General features: G+C 41.8%; 1 protein-coding gene across 2 annotated transcripts; it reads right to left on the minus strand.

Annotated features, from left to right (window-relative positions):
* Positions 1-419: 419 nt before the first annotated feature.
* LOC146613606 (integrin alpha-6-like) lies at positions 420-15,563 on the minus strand. 2 transcript variants are annotated; one of them, XM_085378909.1, is made up of 26 exons: positions 15,350-15,563; positions 8,880-9,007; positions 8,690-8,769; positions 7,291-7,555; positions 7,013-7,144; positions 6,682-6,895; positions 6,382-6,575; positions 6,180-6,277; positions 5,644-5,768; positions 5,467-5,562; positions 5,304-5,365; positions 5,010-5,176; positions 4,783-4,926; positions 4,590-4,699; positions 4,271-4,427; positions 4,111-4,185; positions 3,913-3,992; positions 3,677-3,751; positions 3,485-3,587; positions 3,183-3,353; positions 2,959-3,060; positions 2,745-2,855; positions 2,226-2,321; positions 1,975-2,100; positions 1,719-1,803; positions 1,133-1,178 (listed from the first exon to the last, which is right to left on the minus strand). In XM_085378909.1, exons 1-25 carry the CDS (start codon positions 15,523-15,525, stop codon positions 1,735-1,737), a joined length of 3,156 nt encoding a protein of 1,051 aa, XP_085235035.1. In that variant the 5' UTR covers positions 15,526-15,563; the 3' UTR covers positions 1,133-1,178; positions 1,719-1,734. The 2 variants fall into 2 exon arrangements, with proteins under 2 accessions (XP_085235034.1, XP_085235035.1); XM_085378908.1 differs by lacking the exon at positions 1,719-1,803 and having other exon boundaries at positions 420-1,178.
* Positions 15,564-21,883: the final 6,320 nt, after the last annotated feature.

Here is a 21,883-nt window from a genome sequence, read left to right on the forward strand (position 1 = left end):
ATGAGATGTACACCACCAGCATGAGTGTGTGTTTGCGGTCTCTCGCAATCAGAACTGCACTTCTACTGAACTAATAGAAACGTCTAGATCGACTGAACACATCTGTAGACTTTAAGAATGAGACCATTAGTCTTCAAATCAGCACTAAGGTTCAAAGCCACAGCACTTGCCTCCTAGGTATTCCTTTAAGTGTGAATTAACTGTATTGCAGTCTGCTTTTTTTATTTTAAACTTGAGTCATAATTTATCCTTTTAATATTTAATGAAGTGCTGATTTAAGCACTCAAGTCAAGCTGTACATGTTGGGTTTTTTATGTCTTAATAAATAATGCTTTCAGCATCTTGTTGTTGCTAATGCTCATTCAGTGTAATCACACCCAGGGAACACGGATATTTAAAAAAAGTTTATTTGTTTGCTGTCGGGCTATTTTGTTACAATGTAGTAATTTCAAAAGATGAATTGTACAGTGGATATCTACAGCCCAAGTTCTCAAACTGTAGAGAAACTGCAGTATCTGTCAGTCGGAGGCACTTTAAAGGCAGATGTGTGGTAGATTTAAAAAAATATGGGAAGCTAATACAGCTTTAGTTTTTAAAAAAGGAAAAAGAAGTCACTTGTTTGCACTGCATGATTCTTTGGTCTGTAGAGCGTGTAACGGAAGATACTCCTTGTGAGAATAAATACGAACTTTTTCCAAAACGTACAAAAAAATTGTCCAATACATTCAGAAACATTTTAACCCCAACACTGAATTTCCACAACACAAGCACCAAAGCTCCGACGGTTGTGGTGCTGGACCATGTCCCACACAGCACATCTCCTTCCAGTGATTCATGAAGACTTATTAAACATCAAATCAGCCCCTGAAGCGTAATGTTTGATCCTGTATTTTTTTTTTTTAAACACATTTGATTATTTACAGTCCTCACTGTACAAAGGCAAGGCAGCAGGAAATTTATGAAACTGGAGTTCATCCGTAAGCGACGGTAAATCTGTGGTTTTTCATTGGCTGTTAAGGATAGTGTTCATTGTCATGCCAGGTTGTCATCCAGGGTTTCTTTTCCAGGTTTTCCCAGTTAGCATTTCCAGAATTTATCACCCTCTCCTCCCGTTTGATCCGAACTGCGTTGTAACTGGGAACCTTATCTTCGTATTTGGCACGTTTAAAAAAGCCACACTGCAGAGAAAAGAGGGAAAACAAAACTCAGTATTCGGTTTGAGAACGAGGCCATTTAAAGACGTTCAGAGAAAGCCAAGCAGTTTGAGATGTTTGTCATCGGTCTCTTTCACAGGTGCCAAAATGCAATTAATCCCATAAGAGGCGTAGATGAGCCATCTGCGCTCCTCTATACAGGAAGAAAAGGTGTTCAGTGTCCCCCGTTTTTAAATGTAGAGTGAAAGAAACCTTCAGACCGTGTGAGTGCAGGTGTAACAGCAAGAAAACAAACTGGAGACAGAAAAGGGGATGAAATCAAAGAGATGCAGAAGTTACCCCGAGTCCTCCTTAGAGCTTTAAGAAACAGTCGTTGCTTATCAGCCATCACCTCCCCTGGCCATGCATGTAGTAATACACACTTTGTTTTTGTTTTCTTAAATGGCACGTCACAGTGTGAGAATTGCCCACAGCCTGCCTAGTACCAGAAAGCAGCACTTTTGCAGCAAGGAGGAGCAAGACAAAAAAGGTTTCACTCAGTCATGATAGGCTGGGTAATTTTACCCTCTGTCTCTTTTTTTTATGCATTTGGTGTCAGTCTCTCTTTGTCTGACGGGTCCTCTTTATTCTTTTTCCCAAAGACTCCACACTGAGGAGAGGCAAATTATTAGAAAATATGTGCAATCGCTATAATAAATAGTGACAGTTGTTCTGTACAAGGTGCTTCACAGACTGCTAGACGTTCACAGATTTAAGCCTGAAGGCTTTATCAGTAAAACGTAGGACTACTGGGATAGGGTCTGTTCTCCTCTAGCCCTACCTTCCAAAGAAGGAAAGCCAGCAGGGCCAGCAACAGTAGCCCGAACAGGATGGACAGCACGATGATCCACCACGGCACTCCCCCATACCGAGCCTCACGCCTCTCTGGGAAGGCCGTCAGTCTCACCTAGGGAACACAGCGAAGTGGCAAAACGTGATGTCATAGTGTTCTCTGTATACTGTACAAAAACTCAGGCTTTATGTTTAGAGGGTGCACAGAACTGTGTAAAATCTGCCGCTATGTTCAATTACCTGCGTATTAGCGTTCATCCGAACGGTGTTCTTTACGTTATCAAGGTGCAGAGCAGCGTTGACTATCACCTCCACATGATGTAACTTGGAATAATCCTGTTTGAAGAAAAGGTGAATCAAATCAAAGGAAATACAAAAGTAGAGATTCATGTCAATAAAGATGCTTTAACCCCTGAAACCCATATGTTATTTCTTTATGTCTAAATTTCCACCAGCAGGGGAAAAAAACCTCCCACATTAAGTCAGTAACAGCTGGAAGACTGAACTTTTTGGGGGATGTAATATTGACAGTTAACACTGTAACGCTGTCAGGCAGCTGGTGGTGTGATGGTTTGGGCCCTTTAGTAAAAAACTGCAGTCTTGAGGTCAACAATAACAGTTGTATCAACCCATGTTATCATAATTCAACTGTTATTTTTGAGATTAAATACCGAATATAGATTACACTGTTGCCATTGAAAAACATTTGGGGTTTCCTTTTTTCAAATCCAGAGATAACAACTGAGTACAACCACTTACCTCGATGAAGGTGCTATTCCAAAGGCGAGAGTGAAGACTGATGGCTGCATTACTGTCCAGGCTCCGCAGAGGGCACCTTATCTTCACACATTTTGCCCCATCGTCACAAGACTGTTGACAAGGGAGTACAAAGTTACTGCCAAATGCCCGTTCAGCTGGCTGAAAGGTGCATAAAATAATGTAATAGTCTAGAACAAACAAAAGGTTGCATTACCAGAGTTTTTGATTTCTTGCTCTCAATTAAGCGTAAAATAGTGCCCTCATCACTCCCCTGTGTTCCTGAGACTTCTCTCCTCTTTCTTGTGTTAACTTCTTCCTGAAATAAGAAAAGAAATGTATTTAGTTTATTGCCATTAACTCAACATCTTGTCAAAATAAAATACATTTATAAATTCTTTCATGGGAGGATGGCGATGACACATTAACGTGGCGTTTTACCTTTTTAAGAGGATTAATCTCACTTTTAGGTGTGCACTCTATCTGATCCCCTCCCGTGGTAGTGATTTTCATCAGGTAAAGCAGCCACTTTCCATCCGCTGTCTCCTTTGGCCAGTCAATGATGAGAGTGGCGGTCCCAAAATCAGTCAAAGGCCTTCCCAAGTTGATTATCTGTAAAAACAGGAAGTAGTACAATTTAAGTTGAAATGTTCTTACTCGCCCCGTTCAGAACACAAAATTGTTGGATTAACGATAAATTCAGGAAAATAAATGAACGATCTAGTTGCTTTTCCTGTACTCACTCTGAAGTGATGTGTGATGGCACTGCCAATGTCACTTTCAGTTTTAATGGCCGTCTCGCCTTTGACATCTCCCGTAAAGTAGACCTGAGATGGCGTGGCTTGTCTGCAGAGAGAAAAAATACACAGTAGCCAGCATGAGTCAGTGCACATCTATGTGTTTCCTGCACATTTATGTATATGCATGTTTCTTACCCTGACACAGAGAGTTGTAACTCAATGGCCACCTTTGCCTTTGCTTTGACCGGCACTAATTGCTGCATGCTAGTTCTGTTGAAACAATATTTACACAGATATCAAACTACAAATTTTATTCTAACATACATAAACTAAGTTTGTTATATTCCAGTAGTGTAGCTATTGCATTTGCAGGTGCAACCAGTGTTATTTAGCAGTTGGGGCTGCAGGATTACAGGCTCGGATGTACTTACGTTTTCAGTTGAAGATTAACCTCTACTTCAGAGGTGTTGAAAGATATGCCAGCTGTACCCAAAATAATGTAGAAGGTGGTCTATAAACATACAGAGATCCATATTTTATTCCGTGCTCTTATTATTATTTTATTAAGTGTTAATATTTATACATGTGGAGGTGAATTAGATGGTGCCAAACTGTGATTTTTCGCTCACCATTTCTCCCTTTTCAAAGGGATTTCCAAGATCACAATCGACCAGAGAACCATTTCTATTGGCTTGGCAGTTTACCTGAAATCAATAATAAGTCCAAATCAGAACTAAAGTGGGTGTCTGTGTATGTGAGAGAGAGAGAGAGAGTATCAGACACACTTACTTTATTAAGCAAGCGGGTTGCAGAGTAGGTTAAGGAGCTAGGAAAAGAAGCGATCATGGAGGCTTCGTACGCATCATCCCCACCTGCATTGCTCACGCTGACCTCTAAGGCGATTTCCTTCTGGTTACTGAGTGAGAGCACCGGCACACCATTCTCCCTTCAAACACACACAAATCGTGAGCCCGTTTGATGAAGTGTGCACATCTTTCACAGCTCGGTGCAGGGAAACAGTGTGCGAACGCATCTCAGGATGAGCATTTTAAATTAAATTTTAAAAAAGAAGAAAACGAGAGAAAGAAAAGTGTTTTTATAATCTTACTTTGGTAACGGAATGAATTTTTCATCGTTCCAGTGGCCATAGTTATATTCCATCTTCAGATTGCTCTGACACACATTGTCAGACCCACAACCGGTCTTCATGAACTCCACCTGCAAACAACATTTTCACATTTAAGAAATAACACAGAATAGGAGGAGACATCACATAAACTGAATAAGATGGGCACACACACCACTGATCGAGTTGGCTGTGACGCTTTAGCATCCAGGACCGGCTGCAGCCCAGGACCTGAGCTCTGTCTGCGTTTACGTCTGCCACCAATGATTTCCACAGACACATCAATGGGGATCCCGCGTAGCTTGTCTCGAATATTTTCCTGAAGCACGACAACATAAACAAAGCATTACGCGCCACCGGCAGTTAACTTGGATCGCGAGAGAATGCAGAAACCTTCGATACCTGCAAGGCGAGTTGTCGTTCAATGCACTGTTCCACTCCTTTCGTGTCCAAAGTGATGGTCCCTGAGGATTCATGGCTACTGCCAGGGGAGGAGTTAATGAAGGCCGCCCTAGTTTTAAGATTATTCTTCCTGTTTTCAGTGTCTGCCGCAAGGGTGTATTTGACCTCTGGATGCAACAGAGAAAGAAATACATTGTAAGTGAAAGTGAAGTATTGCTATGATAATAAGGGGAGAAAATGCAATAATGAAGATTGTTGCAAACTAAGGAGAAAAAAAATTGTGCCTCAACCTACCCAGTTTTGGAGCATAACTCACAGGATTGGCAGAGTAGGAGAAGCACGCTTTAATAGTCAAGCTGGGGACACAATCCAATTTATGTACAGTCAGACAGAGCACAGTTTTACAGCTCAGTGTTGAAGAAGTTTAGAAATTCAATAACAGATTGGGTACACGCACCAGAACTTGCTATTGTTTTCACAGTTGTTTTTGAGGAGGTCAATTTCCTTTGGTGTGATTGTGATTTTCTTCTGGATGTCAATAACCGGACGGGCTCTATGAAGAGACGACTCAGTGAGCTTTTAAGTAAACAGGACGAGAGATAACACAATGTGATCCATGCGCCAGCTCACGCACTTGTAGACGAAGACAGAGTCTGAGAGGGATCCGACAGCCAGGTCAGGGTAGGAGTTGTAATCCAAGTCCATGTTTCCCGCCAAAGAGTAGCCAAACAGTTTCACTCCTGAAGGACCAGGCAGCACCTGACGGAGGAGGAACACATACCGTCATCAAAGCCACGTATTGTACAGCATACATCCAGATACTAAAAGCACGCTATCTTTTAAAAAAATATTATTCTAATTAAGATGCTAAATTATAGTTATTTACTTCAATTCCAGAACAGAAAATCATGTTTTATTGGTTGAATGTTATGCTTCATGACTTCTCCAAGAAGTCCAGAGTGCCGGCTCAAATCTGTGTATAAAAATGTGAATTCGGGGCAGCGAATTCATAATGCCAAGCCAAAGCACGTGTCATTTTATGGCGCCTATTCAAAATAACATGACTATTCCCCTTTGTTGAGCACTTGGCAGCTTGGCAGCACTTTTCTGCCACAACTAACAGGCATAACAGGAGAGTAGAAAGATAGAAATCAGGTGTTTATTGTGTACCTGTGAGGCTTTTGGAGAGATTTGTCCTGTAGCTGATCCATAGTAGATGTAAACCTTCCCTTTGCCCTTATCATCATAAGGAGCTCCCACTGCAAAATCTGGCATGGAGAACAACAACAGGGTGGTTATGTATTTCTGCTGATGTCAAGACTGACTAGCAGACCACAGTATACGTGTATATGCAGAACTATTGCATGCTCACCATCATAACGATCCAGATTGATGTCTCCCAGGTTTTCTACAGCCAGGCCAAACATTGAGTCCAAGGGTCCATCTATTCTGGTGGGTGTTACTTTGTTCCACTTTCCAGCGTTGTTGATGTAGACGTAGACAGCTCCTCCAATATCTCCATCCTTCTCAAAGTACTGTGGTGCCCCCACCACAATGTCCTCCCAGCTAATAAAGAAAACAGCATTGCACATTCATTAGAATAAAGCCACAGTAGCAACAGCGACGGTGCAGAAGTTGCAGGTTGCTGTTTGTATCATCCGGCATCACTCACCCATCCTTGTTGAGGTCCAGCACCGTAAGATCGTAGCCAAAAGATGAAGCCAACCCCTCGCCTTCTAGTGAGAACTCTTCAACTAATATGTTGCTTGTTTGGCCACCTGTCTTTAGCAGTACCACCGCTCCACTGTGGTTTGCTCTGGGAGCTCCAGCCACCACTGTTAGCTGGCCTTTCTTAGTCAAATGTTTACCTGAGTCCAGGGAGAAGCCTGACACAAAGAGACAAAGAAGCGATTCCTTAAATAATCAAAGAACCATGAAGTGCTAGAAAATATGTCTCTGTATAAAGCGAATTACTGGAATCACAGTCAGGTTATAGTTTTTACCCAGGTAGCTACTGGCAGGAACAGGGACCAGGTCAGGGTTCTTTTGGTTCTCGTCTCCTGCCTCATATGGACCATCATCAAAGATGCCCCTTTCTATGAAAGAGTCATTTTTCTGCTCCACGCGTACTATACCTTCAAGACGAAAGCAGAGGGGAGGCTTGTAAGTATTGACTGAAATAATCCTCACAAGCACATTCCTCTATTCTGATAGCTGGGAAAAAAAATTCATACAAAGTAGATTTATTACATTTCACAGTAAACATATGCATGCACACTACCTTTCCAGTTGTAAGCTCCAGGAGCCCCAAAGATGATGTAGTGGTAGTCCTTGTCGAATGTAGCAGAGAGGCCCTGCTGGCAGGAACCAAACATCTCGTGGCCTCTGGGCCTCTGGTCACAAAAATACCATCCACCTCCTTCTCCATTCTCATTTGAGTTCGTTTTTAATGACTGACTCAGCACGTAGCAGCGGCCAATTATGTCACGAGATTCCAACAACTGTAAGCCCACATTGGCCCGGCGCTGGTAGCGATGAGCACAGGTCTGCCAGGGGAAGCAGACACAGTTAAGTGCAGTGAATGAGACTAAGGTGTGCTTTGTTGGAGAGACGACGGTTATTTTTTTGACAATATCAATTTGTCGTTACATTAATAACCATCTGTTTGAACAACTAAACAGTAATAATTGTGTGGATGCCATAGGCATCCACACAATTGAGTTCCTGTTTCTCTTTATTCTTTATTATTCTAGTTGCTTCCGTACGTTTTTTGGACGTTAACTACTCCTTCAGTTTTCAGCCGATTTTCTCCGTTCAACCTTTAAAAAATTCTGCTATTTCTGCTAATGGGTGCTATATCTTTTGGTGCTCATAACTTCTATACTTTTTGAGATATTGAATTTTTTTTGCAATATTTTTTGCCTATTTCTGCCATATTATCAGTGGCCTCACTGATTTTCCTTGCCGGCTTGACCTGTGTTTTAGCTCAGTGAGATGAGCGTCCGTTCACAGACTGGGAGGCCCGGGTTCAAATCCCGCTTATGGCAACATTTCTTTCAGTCAACAGTTAAACTTTTTTAACTCTTTTCAACACAAATTTCAGCTTTTTCACCTCTTTTCAGCAGAATTTTAAGTTTTTTCACCACTTTTCAGCAAAAATACCAGCTTTTTCAGCTGTTTTCAGCAAACACCTCTTTTCAGCAGAATTCTACTCATTGAACTCTTTTCAGCAGAAATTCTGCTGATTGAACTCTTTTCAGCAAAATTTTAAGTTTTTTCTGCTGTTTTCAGAAAAAACCTCTTTTCAGCAGAAATTCTGCTCATTCAACTCTTTTCAGCAGAAATTCTGCTTATTCACCTCTTCTGTAAAATTTTCATCCTTTCCACCTCTTATCAGCACAGTTCTGAGCAGCTTCTGCTCATTTCAGCACAATTGTCAATCTCGCCACCTCTTCTTTGTGAGAAAGAGGTTGGCTCAGTGAGCTAAATAGCTACCTTTAGACCAGGAGGGCCAGGTTCGAATCCTGCTCAGGGCAATGTTTTGTTTTTGTTTTTTTTCTCAACTTTTTCAGCTTTTTTCACCATACATCTTCAGCGTAAGGCATCCACACAGCATTTTCGCAGGAAATGCAAATTTTTCTAGTTAAATTTGTGTTCAGATACAAAAAAAAAAACCTTACCACAACCTGGCCTCCTGGTCCCTGACTTTTGACTGTCACTCCCATCCACTGATTTTCTTTGTCCTCTGTGGCCTTATTCTCTACGCAGGGATAAAAACAGGCACAGAGAAGACATTGCAACTCGACTTAATGTTTAAAATGACCAAATTCATATTAAGTAAAAATGCTCAAATGTCAGCTAATGTCTCACCGTCATTATCAAAGATAACCCTGCTGCAGTCACTGGTTGTGGTGCTCATGTCACAATTGTAGAGCCCTCCTGTCACGGCAGATTTTTGACGGCTCAAAGCTTTTGCTCTCGGGGCACCAACCAGCAGCCTGCAACAGATGCATGTATGAATCGGGCCCATACGCACTACAATCAAACACTCATTGTTACTCTGTTCTGACATACATTTATTAGCATGAGGTACAATCTGGCATTTCTTTCACTTGCACAGAAAATGATCACACATTCCACTGATACTCACACATACACACAGACTCACAAACACATATGCACATCCGCCACAAAACTGATGTTCCATGTCCTCACAGTGAACAGTCAAACTGAGTCAAAGAATCCTTTCAGGTCGCCTGCTGAGGATGATTGCACACACACACATATACACAGACTCTGCCTTTGTGGTCCAAAAAAAGGGCAAATGCCACACCCAGCCATCGATGATGGGCCTCCAGATATCAGGGTTTCCTACAAAGTGAATCAAGTCAACAATGTCATCCGTTGAAATTAAACTCTACACGGGTTTTCAAGGGAGAGAGTAAAGCACTGCCAGTACAATGATCCATCTTTATCCAGCTTGCTTGGTCTGATCGCTGACCTTCAGAGTTAAGGTCGTCCGGCAAACTGTCATCCACAGATAAAATAAAGAAAAGCCATTTTAGCTGAAATACAAAGCATCCTCAGATACAAACACCATCCTGAAACATATAGCAGAGTAAAAAGCTGAGGCTTTATGAAACCATCATATCAGCTGTACAGACACCGAAAATGGTAGATATCAAACTAAACAGCCAGCCTACTGAGGCAGTATAAATCATGATGAATACTAACTCCAGCAAGGGTGATGGGTAATCACAACTATTTATGGCATACAAAAAATGGCAGATAGATGTCCAAATAGTCACGTACATTTGGAGTAAATTTCTCTTCCGTAGGCTCCTTTTGCACGACGGACAAGTACACTTTGTTTATCCTGTTTCAACCACTGGATTGGTTTGGCCTTGTTTCAGAAACCAGAACACTATAATTTTTGCTGTTATCCACCCATTAAGTGTCCCATCCAGCCTTTTTTAAATTATAAGGGGACGTGAATGACACTTGACGGTTCATACCACAAAGTCTGGAGTCAACTCTCCAGCTCCAAGCTCAGTATGCAAAAAACAGAAAACATGTTATCACACTAAAATTCTTGCAATGAGCTCAATTTTAGTGAGTCATCACCTCAAAAAGAGAACCGGTAGGCTAACAGTGAATTCCAGTGGATGCATATCCGCTCCCAGTATCCTCTGGGACACAAGAAGTAATAACAATGAATAGGAGATTATATATATATATATATATATATATATATATATATATATATATATATATATATATATATATATATATATATATATATATATCTTGTTCTTACCATTCAGCTGACTCCTCAGGACTTGCCTGACCCTCTGCAGGTACTTGGTGGTTGCAGCTTTTCTAGCGGCCTCTTCATGGTTCCCATGGTAAGAACAAGATCCGGGCCATCAACACGTACGCCCTGCCCGTGATCAGGTACCCTGCTGGGGTAATAGGCTGGCCAAAGGAGGAGATAGAAGCCACTGACATAAAGACAAGAAAGCTCCTTACCATGCATGGAGGGTTTCACCCCAAATCCAGCACCCTGAGGCTGTACGCTAAGCGGAAGGAAGGGGGCCGGGGACTGGTGAGTGTCAGCACCACAGTCCAGGATGAGACAACGAACATCCAAGAATACATTAGGAAGATGGCCCCAACTGACCGAGTGCTCAGTGAATACCTCAGGCAACAGAAACCCAAGAAAGAGGAGGGAGACGAGGAACCATCATGGAAGGACAGGCCCCTGCACGGTATGTACCACCGGCAGATAGAGGAGGTGGCTGATATCCAGAAATCCTACCAGTGGCTGGACAAAGCTGGACTGAAAGACAGCACAGAGGCACTAATCATGGCAGCACAAGAACAAGCTCTGAGCACAAGATCCATAGAGGCTGGGGTCTATCACACCAGGCAAGACCCCAGGTGCAGGCTGTGTAAAGATGCCCCAGAGACAATCCAGCACATAACAGCAGGGTGCAAGATGCTAGCAGGCAAGGCATACATGGAACGCCATAACCAAGTGGCCGGCATAGTGTACAGGAACATCTGTGCCGAGTATAACCTGGAAGTCCCGAGGTCAAAATGGGAGATGCCCCTAAGGGTGGTGGAGAATGACCGAGCTAAGATCCTGTGGGACTTCCAGATACAGACGGACAAAATAGTGGTGGCTAACCAACCGGACATAGTGGTGGTAGACAAACAGAAGAAGATGGCCGTAGTGATCGATGTAGCGGTTCCGAATGACAGCAATATCAGGAAGAAGGAACACGAGAAGCTGGAGAAATACCAAGGGCTCAGAGAAGAGCTCGAGAGGATGTGGAGGGTGAAGGTAACGGTGGTCCCCGTGGTAATCGGAGCACTAGGTGCGGTGACTCCCAAGCTAGGCGAGTGGCTCCAGCAGATCCCAGGAACAACATCGGAGATCTCTGTCCAGAAGAGCGCAGTCCTGGGAACAGCTAAGATACTGCGCAGGACCCTCAAGCTCCCAGGCCTCTGGTAGAGGACCCGAGCTTGAAGGATAAACCGCCCGCAGGGGCGTGCTGGGTGTTTTTATATATATATATATATATATATATATATATATATATATATATATATATATATATATACTCAATCAGCTGATTGTCTTTGGAGTAAATCCAACTAACAATAATGGGTTTGTTGGGAGCTGAAAGTGACGTTAGTCTACTGCGCAATTTCTAAAACACAAAAACATTTAGCAAAGAATAGGAATTATTTTTATTGCTGCACATTAAAACCTTTTTGTCACATGACACGATGTGTCAGGAAGTGTGATACAGCTGATGTGCGGCTTCGCTGACAGTGACCCGGCTGTTAATCTAATCATTTACCACCAGCGGCGGAAGGCCCGACGTACGACGTAGACCACAGGAAGAACTAAGACAACTAAAAAGAGAGAGTGTGTGTGTGTTTGGGTCCAGCTGTGCATTGACGGTCGCACGCATAGAGGCAGCAGTTAAACACACAGATCAGCTCGTCCTGTGTATCGCAACAGATAGTTTAGAAAAGCCACTGGAGAGACGTCCCATCGGGAGAGGTGTGTCTTTTCCTTTTCTTTTTCTTTTTACAGCAGTGAACTGGCTGCCGGCTTAAGACACAACCCGTTGCCTAGTAACAGTCAGTGGCGCCCTATCAACTACAGGCATTTACTTCCAAATGGCCTTCAGATACAGAGGTTCATGACATGTTGCCCAACTTCTCTCTCCATCTTTCTGCCAGCATCGAGTTCACTGAATCTTACTGGCTGAAAAATGGTTGTATTTGGTGCCCAGATGTACACCTGATTTGTGTTCCTCTCAGCGTTTTTCAGCCATTACCTCTTTCTTTTCTTCAGCTTCCCCTCCTTTCTCTTTGATGTTGGATAACCAAAACTATCCTCAGGGGAATCTGGCTCTCATATGTGTTCTTTACGCAATACACAGCCCACATACACTAATACACTGAGTTGATTTGGTATTAAAAAGACACTGACAGCAAGATACTGTCAATATCACTGAAACTACTGAAACTCACAGCCTGTTTCTAAATTCTTTACTCTTCTTGTTCCATGTTTCCATCTCTCCAGAGTCATATTATTTCACAAATCCCACAGAAATACACACACATATGCATTTACTTTCTCCCACACATTTCTCACACTCGATCCGACCTCTTAAAATACCCTAAACTCTCACTTGGTCTCCTCCTTCTCCCTCGTCTCTCCACTTATGTATTTTGTGCTTTCCCTCTTGACTTTATTATATAGACAGCTCCATCTGGCAATTATGAAGAAGCATGGAATGCTACACACATACACACATACAGATGTGTGCGCACATGCATATTCAGGTCCTGCCCTCTCCTGCAGGAACTTGCAACACTGATACCTGTAGGGCACAAACACTGTGAAATAAGTCTGAATACAAGTGGCCTGCAAAGAACTGTGACTAATAGTGCACACCCAGAGGAGACAAACATGGAGGTACACAGGTACAGAGACACTAAAAACACATTAGCACACAGTTTTCTGGAATGGATGTTATTGAACTATTGAATCAATCAATCAATCAATCAATCAATCAATCAATCTATCTATCTATCTATCTATCTATCTATCTATCTATCTATCTATCTATCTATCTATCTATCTATCTATCTATCTATCTATCTATCTATCTATCTATCTATCTATCTATCTATCTATCTATCCCTATTTTGCCCCAGGTCAGGAATGTATAAAGCAAGCAGCACACTGAGCTCTCTGACAGTTTTCCAAATGACTGACAACAAGGCAACGCCTCACTGCTCAGCCACAGCATGCATCAGCACCATTAAAACCCACCAAACAGGCACTCACATGTGCACACACATCCACTGTCGGGACACGAATGCAAGTGCAGACACACAGATACAGCATCCACAGTGAGCGCACACTTCTCTAACAGTTACTTGCAAAAAACAGACATGGCTTTATACTCCAACACACACACACATATCACAACACGTGCACCTGATAGTTAGAAGTCAGCATATTTTAATTTATGGTTTTGCTTCAAAGGTTTTCTTTTCCCTCTCACAGAGCAGTCGAAAAATAGTTACAACTACCTAAGCATCCAACACTGGAGCATCTGACGCCTCCACTAAAAGTTCATTCTACGTTATTCCTACATACAAGTATTTTTTCCCCTTTTTTAACAGACTTTTCTGTTTTCTTGTATTTAACCTGAAGCTGACTTTGTGATAGCTTATAGCTTCAGTCTCGTGCAGATCACCATGTGTCTTTCATTTAGCCTGGAGCTAAGACAGAAACTGGCACTGTGTGTGTGTGTGTGTGTGTGTGTGTGTGTGTGTGTGTGTGTGTGTGTGTGTGTGTGTGTGTGTGTGTGTGTGTGTGTGAAGGTGCAGCAGTAGCAGGAGTGTGTAAAGTTTAAACTGTGTATTTAACAGCTGTGGAGAAGGTATAAAACTAGGGGTTTTAATCACTGCTGGGCGTACAGTGGTGTTGTGAGGTTGGGGTTAATAATTAAGCAAATACAAGTTAACTCAACTTAAACCATAATTTTACTTTATCTATGCAAAACATAGGAATGCCTGAATATTGATTTTTTGTGTGGAAAAAGCCAGTTAACAGATGCACTTTACACATATTATTCCCATGATTACATCTTAGTCTCTACTGGAGGCACTTATGCTGTCTGCACCGCTCGTAATGTACAGTTAAAAGTTAAAATGTGACAACTTTCACTCGGATACTCTAGATTACATAATACAACCTGAACAACATATCGCATGACTGAAATGGTCAAACCATATAGTGTTGCATATAGTGAAGCATGTAAGTACATGTAAGTAGCTACAGAAGAGACACAAATTCTAACAGAGACGCTTTTTTCCGACAGGGCAGATTTCCATGTGTAACCTGGTTGTCTGTTTAGCTAGGAAGTACATTAATGCTGGTAATGTGTAACATCTTCATTCGTACTAGAATCAAGGCAGATATAAAAGTGAAGTAATCAATTAATCCATCTGGGTCAGATGTGATTGTGAAATGTCTTTGTAAATAAAATGTAAATTAAATATCAATGAATTACTAAGAATTGCTGAGACTACCGTGCAGTTTAAAATAAAGCAGGACATGAACCTGGGAAAAAGTCTTAAGTTATCTGCTCTGAGGTCAGTTTATAATCAGGCTGTTCCAATCAGTGACCACTTGATGGCACTTGTTCTTTATGCAGGGTGACAGTCCCCTCTGAAATAGTGCCCAAGAAAATACCAACAGTGATTCACTGAGATGTTTTGCCCCCCCAAAAAAGTCAAGGCTGGGTCCCGGTTGAAGTCAACAAGAAAGGAGGAATGTGAACGCGCGCCGCGTGCAAGCGCACAAAGAGTTGCCTTCTAGCTCCAATGAAAACTCACAAATAAGTAACCTGAAAGAAGGAAATATTAACAAGAAAGACGGGCATCGAGTTAAACTTATAAGAGCTCGTGTGGCCTAAAGAAGAAGGAGAAGAAGCTGTTGGTGGAAATGTGTCGTACCTGACAAACCTGACCTGACCTGATCACGTACAGGCCTACTTGCGGTGCTGCTGAGGTAACTCACTTGCGGTCTGCGGCTCCCAAAAGTAGTTTTAGGCGGATTTTTTTTTTCTTCCAGCCGTCTAAAGTGTGTATTGTGCAGTAATAATTTAATTATATGTATATGTATAATTATATGTATACTGGAGTTCATTTTAAACACACTGAGGTGTCTTTCAAGGAAAAAAACAATTCCATTAACAGCCTCCGGACATTTTATCCTTTAAAAGCAAAACTCTGACACTTACATTCTCTTTTCCTGCGGAAGGAGCTGCCGGTGCATGGCGAGAGAGAAGCCGAACAGGCTCCCGGGGTCTCCGGTCTTCCGCTGGACATTGTCGGTGTCCAAGTTGAAAGCCGAGAGCAGCCCACAGCTAGAGAGAAAGGCGATTAGCCAAAGTCCACAGGTGATCCAGCCCTCCATGAAAACGCGAAGCTTCCTTGAACTACTGAAAAGGGACTCCTTAGTGCAGGAGGTGCAGAGTGCGACTGAGGGCTGCTGCTGGAGGACTGACTGCTGTCCACTTGTTAGCCGCTCCTCCTACCTCTCATGCACCCACACATCCCACCCCATCCTACCACACCTCAGATTGCTTCAAATGCAGTTTACATGCCAAAATGTAACTCTGATGGAAACATTAGTCTGTTGTTAGTTTCCAGTAGATCAATGCTGTAATCTAACTGGGTCACTAATGCCTGAGTCTGCCTAAAAACGCATTTATGGCAAGAAAAAATGGCTGTATAACACTATTATAAGGCCTGCTGGTGAGCTCCCCTGGAAACGACCAAAAACAAAATACATCATAAAATCCCACAAGTGGGAAAAGATCGTCAAGATATCCGGTGACATAAGAGCAAATTGTGCCTGAGCCTACCGACTTCAAGCATCCATTTAATTAAGAAAGAGTCAGCAGCTTTGGGAGAGAGGAAGAGTGAAACATGCTGCTATAAGTAGATACTGATTCCCCCTCTTGGCACTGGTTGCACAGTCTAGACAATGGCAACACAATGACAAGGGAGTGGGAGACAGATGAGAAGAGAGAACAGCATGTGAGAAACATACAGTGTTGGAGCGCAGGAAGAGAAGAAAGAGAAATATGCAGGCCTCTACTACAACAACAATCCACAATTTAAATTTACAATCTTTCTGGCACTGTTGATCAGATGGTATCACCCTGGGGCCTGTGTCCTCTGTAATGAATCATTAGATGAGTCAAAAGGAGCCAGAGACTGCAGCGGGCACAGACCCACACATTAGTAGACTGTCACCAGATGATTTTCAAGGCATTCCATGAGACGGTGACCCAAAGCTTGTCCTCGCAACGCAGCATATCCGCAGACAACGACGGCTTTGTCTGCTGAAAGAGGGCAGACGGGGAGGGAGAGGGAGAAAGAAACTGCCCAAATACTGTACTATAAAAGGCACAAATAATGGAGGAATGGAGTGCAGAAAGGAGAAAGGGCAGAAGAAGAATGTGATTCCTGTACAGTTACATTGTTTATTTAAGTCTTTGTTAATGGGAAAAATTGATTGATGATCGGATCGTTCAACATTATAAAGCCTAATTTTGGGGGGGTTTAGTAAACATAAGGTGCACTTTTTTGATGTTCCAATGTTAGAGGAGACTACGGTAATTCAATCAACGTTTAAAAACATTCTTTTTCTCTCAGTCAGTCACATGTTTGGCAGCTGATAATATTATCACGTCAAAATCTCATTCTTAATCTAGTGGAATCTTTAAATCATGTGGCCAACCGCCTTCCAACTTTATATATGTGTCTTTGTCTTGGTACAGTAGAGCTTTTAAGGTGAGCATGCCAACTGGGCAACCGTCAGCAAGTTATGACTGCAGATGGTCGGATACAACAGTCAGCCTTATCACTGATAAGGGCGGGAGTGTGTGGAGCCAAGCAGCGTCAGTTAGCTTAGTTCACCCTTGCCTTGAACCTTCAGGTTTAAAGTGTGTTTGTGTTTATATGTGGCAGTTCTCATTACTTCTCGTGTTTTTATGTTTTCATTCCACTTCTGTTCTCCTTCTGTCTTACTTTGCAATTGCTGAAAATTCATAAAGACTTTATTATAATTTTTCTTTACTTCACATATTTCACTACATGCTGTTTCTTTTTCTCCTTTACTGTCCTACAGTCACTGGTCTCTCCACTGGGTACACCCGTTCAGCTCTTTAATACAATTATCTAATCAGCCAATCACAGTAACTAATGCAACTCCTGCTGCAGTTCAAACCAAGAGTCAGAATGAAGAAGAAAGGTGATTTAAGCGACTTTGAATGTGTCTTGATTGTCGGAGTCAGACAAGCTAGTCTGTGTAATTCAGATCTACTTTCCTGCACAACAATCTGTAGAGTTTACAGAGAATGGTACAAAAAAAAGGAGTCCAGTGAGCAGCAGTTCTCTGGGTGAAAACCTTTGTTGATACCAGAGGTCAGAGTAAAATGCCCTGAGTGCTTTTAACCTATAGAAAGACATAACCAAGGTGGAGCAGGAGATTCTCACGTGCAGCTGACAATCTGCAGCCACTGTGTGATGCTATCGTGTCAGTATGGACAAAGTCTCTGGGGATTGTATCCAGCATCCTGTTGAATCTGTGCCATGCAGAATTAATGCAGTCCTGACAACAAAAGCAGTCCAATGCGGTACCAGCAAGATGTGCCTAATGAAGTGGCCGGTGTGTAGCTCACACATTTCGTCTATTGTAACATTTGTGCATAAATCTTGTGACAAACTGTCCTGACAGTAGAGAGGCACAAGTCCTGTACAATCTCACCAGTGCATCCATCTTCAAATGATGAATTAATTTAACATCTTTGAAATTCAGTTTATTTGCTGCTAACATTAAACAGTCAGTGATTTTCTTCCTCAACAATTACAATAATGTGGATATTTTCTATAAAAACAATTCATATGCTCACACACATAGCATATTTTCTTAATGATCTACACCCACAATTAAGATCTTAGTCATGTGTACGGGACAGCATGTTCGGTGTTACAACAGGAAAACCCTTCCCCCGGGTGCCAGAGGAGAAAAATGGCAGTGATAGCAAACTTCTGGCACACGCAAGTCCAAATGCAGCACCTGAACTTGTCCAAGCCACACCCCAAACTTCTTAAGCTGCACCTGTGGGTGTAGCACACTGAACTAAGAGCGATGAGTGTTGTAGAAACATGTAGCCTAGGGATACTGAGAAACGCACACACATCGGTTTCACAATCACACCAACCCGCAGATCTTTCATAACTGCAGCACACCGACTCTCTGTACTTTCACTGAGTGCATAAGGCTGTAAATATCCTTAACCTGCTTAATGCAAGCAGGAAAATGATATTGTAAGTGCAAATGAATAATCTGCATTCTAACTGGCCTCTTTTATTCATAGCATTGATCAAATTTCTTAGCATATCTTATGAGATGAAGACACACTCACAGTATAGGTTGTAACAGATCCTTGATCTCTCTCAATGAGTGTATTGATTACAGTCAATAAGAAGTAATTGTTGTAAGTGCAGTTGCAACGTGCTAGCGGCCTCACCTTTGTGCATTTTTCTCCCAAATAAGCAACACGTCATGTCCCAGTCCTGCAGGGGATGTAATGTAATATGGCTGTAGCTGTGCATTGATGAGTCCAGGTGTGCTTCAAAAATGTTGGGCAACCTGAGTGGGTCAGTTTTCTGGTTAAGACAGAACACCTTCATTTAAATACCATCTGTAGATTGAAGTAAATGAAAATGTGGGTAATTTGGTTAGTGGATTTTTTTCTTCCCTGAGTTATAAAGAAATGGGAAGCTTGCTCTCCTTTCAAGCCTTTCCATCCTTACCCAAATTTGTCCACACCTCCCAGTGAGGCCCATGCACTCACAGCTGAAAGGCCATTGCTTTAAGCTCTATAACCGGTTTCTCTGAGCATTGTGAGGCATTGTGAGAGAGCATTGTGCAGGGCATTGAGCTCCCAGTGTGTTTTGGGGAATAATGCCTATGTGGGAGTGTGCATCTCAGAAGACAACAGACACAGACAGAGGCCATTTATCAAAGACCTTTTGGAGCCGCCTCAGGCGATACATACCATCTACACACAGACACATAACACTGCACTCTTGCTCTTATTTTGACAGCATGCTTTGGATGTTTAGACACAGGAAGGACAACAAGACACACAGAAGCCACGCAGATCAAGCCCAAATCAAGCCACTTAACTGTGGCTCAAGAGCACAAAATCGGTTCTTTCATATTTTTTTTTTCTACTCTGTTGAAAAGCCAGAAAGAATTCCTCACAATGAAACAGTGCAGAGGTCATAAGAGAAAGCTTTCCACCTTAAATCAATCAATTGGAAACCCTCCCTGTGTCAGTCTGGCAACTCCAGTTTACTTTCATGCATAATATAACGTGTGACACACATACTCTATAGAGACAATTTTATAATAATTAATGTAGTTTGTCCTTGGTGATTTTTAAATACATATACAAAAATAAGGAATTAAGTCTCTTTTCAGGACAATAGATAAAATTTATAGTGTTTTCCAGACTTCTTGAAGGACATTCAAAGCTTTTCTTTGGATGTTGATGACTTTTCTGTCAAGATAATCACACACTGCTTTAATAATGTTAAGGTCCAGTGCCTAGTGTTCCATGGTAAAGATATATCCACTTCCAGACATGCATACATGCATTCCCAGTGTAGATTACACATACCTGTGCTTTTCTCCTTCTAACTTAACACTGGCTTCTTGACCTCCTTTTATTGAAACCACTCCTGATGAGGCTTTAGTGAACAGTAGGTTTTTTCCCTGCAGATACAATTTCACATTTGTTCTTTGCTATGTTGTCTGTTATTTGTAGATGCAACTCAGATTCATCCCTTGAGTTAGTTGTCTATGCTTGAGTTATGCAAAAGGGCAGCAATAGGTCAGTAAACAAATAAAATCAAAACTTGAAAATCTTCAAAAAGTCTGGAGAACTGCTTCTCAAGATCAAGTCTGGCTCCTTTGAAGCAAATATAAAGAAATGAGGGCTGGCTGAAGACTTTTGCACAGTAGTTTAGGTAACATATGTGGATGAATTTTAGCTCAAGGGGTGACAATCTCATTTTTATGTTTGCTAGGTCACTTTCATTATACTGAAGTATTCCAGCAGCTGTAGGAGGAACTGCCTTTGGTACATCTGTAATTTTGGGATCTAACTGTGATCCAACTAGTAAGTTTGACTTTACTAGGACTGTAGTTTTTGACCAAATACCTACAATCTTAGGGACAGACTGGGCTTGTGTACTCCCAATAGCCAAACGTTAGCATGCTAACAAATGGAAATAATAAACATTGCCAATAAATACCTGCTGGAAAATTTCCAGCTAAACCACATTAAAATAATTTAAAGTTGTTTTTTCCTCATTGCAACCTCAATCGGAAGAAGCTGAGTTTATTCCATCGATGTCATCATGTAGTTACATGTCCTGTACAGTGAATGTTCACGTAACGAGCAACAAACTCAGCTCTTTTTGTTTTGCCTTTAGGTGTTCTGACTAAGTCCCTACTGAGACTTAGTCAGAAAGATTCAATAAACGCCATCTGTGCATGAGTGAGTGAGACGGATCTGCCTCCACAAGTCTGAAAATGATAGATCATTGTGTTAACATCATAAATTCAGAGGGCACCAAGGAAACCAAGAATTCCTGTGGTGATCCTCACAGGTACATGTGATATATCGCAGGCTGGCTGTCTCGCACAGACACACACACACACACATACATTAACGCTGGTATGCACAGACAGAATGTGAGAAAGTCTGAGAAACATAACACGTTAATCTACTTCCACAGTTATGACAGAACAACTTTGTGCAATAGGCGGTAAATATCATGATGTAGAATAAGGAATGCAGATGTCATATGAGCATCAGATGTGCCTTTAACTTCAGCATTAGTGTGTCTGCAGGAAAAAAGCACATCTAATTGCACAGTGCAGACCCAGCACACGAAATGTCAGAATTCAACAACCACCCATCCAGAAACCAAGACTGTACGTACTCTTGGAGAAGGTGCTGACCAAATGAGGAGCTGGTGTGACTACATTAAACATTAACTGAAGCTCAAAAACAGACAGTTTAAAACTAAACAAAAGTGCCGGTTAAGATTCAGGCTTCTCACTACAAACATGTATTTTCAGTTTTAAACATATTTGATACTTTGGCTTTAAATCCCAGAAATGGGAAGTGTTGCAACAGGTCTTGTCAAATACTTTAATTACAGAAAATACTTTCTGCATGCATAACTCACGTGCTACACACCAAATCTAGTTGAGACAAGATTAATGTTGCTTTATTGCACAAAAAACAGTCTTTCCCCACATAGACAGATAACAAACTTTGGCATCCTATTGACAAAAGTCCACCTCTTGCATTATAAGAACTATAATCATATCAAGAGTTTCACAAACGGTCACATGATGATGTGGCAAAAAGCAAACAAGCATTGCCACACAAATACATGTACACAGTTTACTTGCACTTGTAAGTAAAGTACAGATTTCACATCTTTAACAATAAAAAGTGGTTTGATTTTGTTTTTTTAAATAGTCAATGTTCCATTTGAAATGTAAAAGCAAGCAGGGATTTATTAGGAAAACTGCAGTTCACATAAGGAGATCAGGAATGAGTCCCAACTTGCAGGAAAAGAATGTGAAGAACAGAGTATTCGGATCCAGAGACCAACACCTCTGCCTGCCACTCCCTGTTCCTCCCTAAAACCTCTCCTCTTACTCACCTCTGCTT

This window comes from Diplotaxodon limnothrissa, linkage group LG18 (assembly GCF_057381915.1).
Source record: "Diplotaxodon limnothrissa isolate DT_005_m linkage group LG18, D_limnothrissa_male_GT1.1, whole genome shotgun sequence".
NCBI lineage: Eukaryota > Metazoa > Chordata > Actinopteri > Cichliformes > Cichlidae > Diplotaxodon > Diplotaxodon limnothrissa.

Coding starts and splice junctions, on each gene's coding strand:
- LOC146613606 (XM_085378908.1), bottom strand. CDS start 15,525: ATGGAGGGCTGGATCACCTGTGGACTTTGGCTAATCGCCTTTCTCTCT. Junction 6,278..6,381: donor CAATCTGGATCGTTATGATG/GTGAGCATGCAA, acceptor TCTCCATGCCAG/ATTTTGCAGTGGGAGCTCCT. Junction 3,354..3,484: donor CCATCACACATCACTTCAGA/GTGAGTACAGGA, acceptor CTGTTTTTACAG/ATAATCAACTTGGGAAGGCC.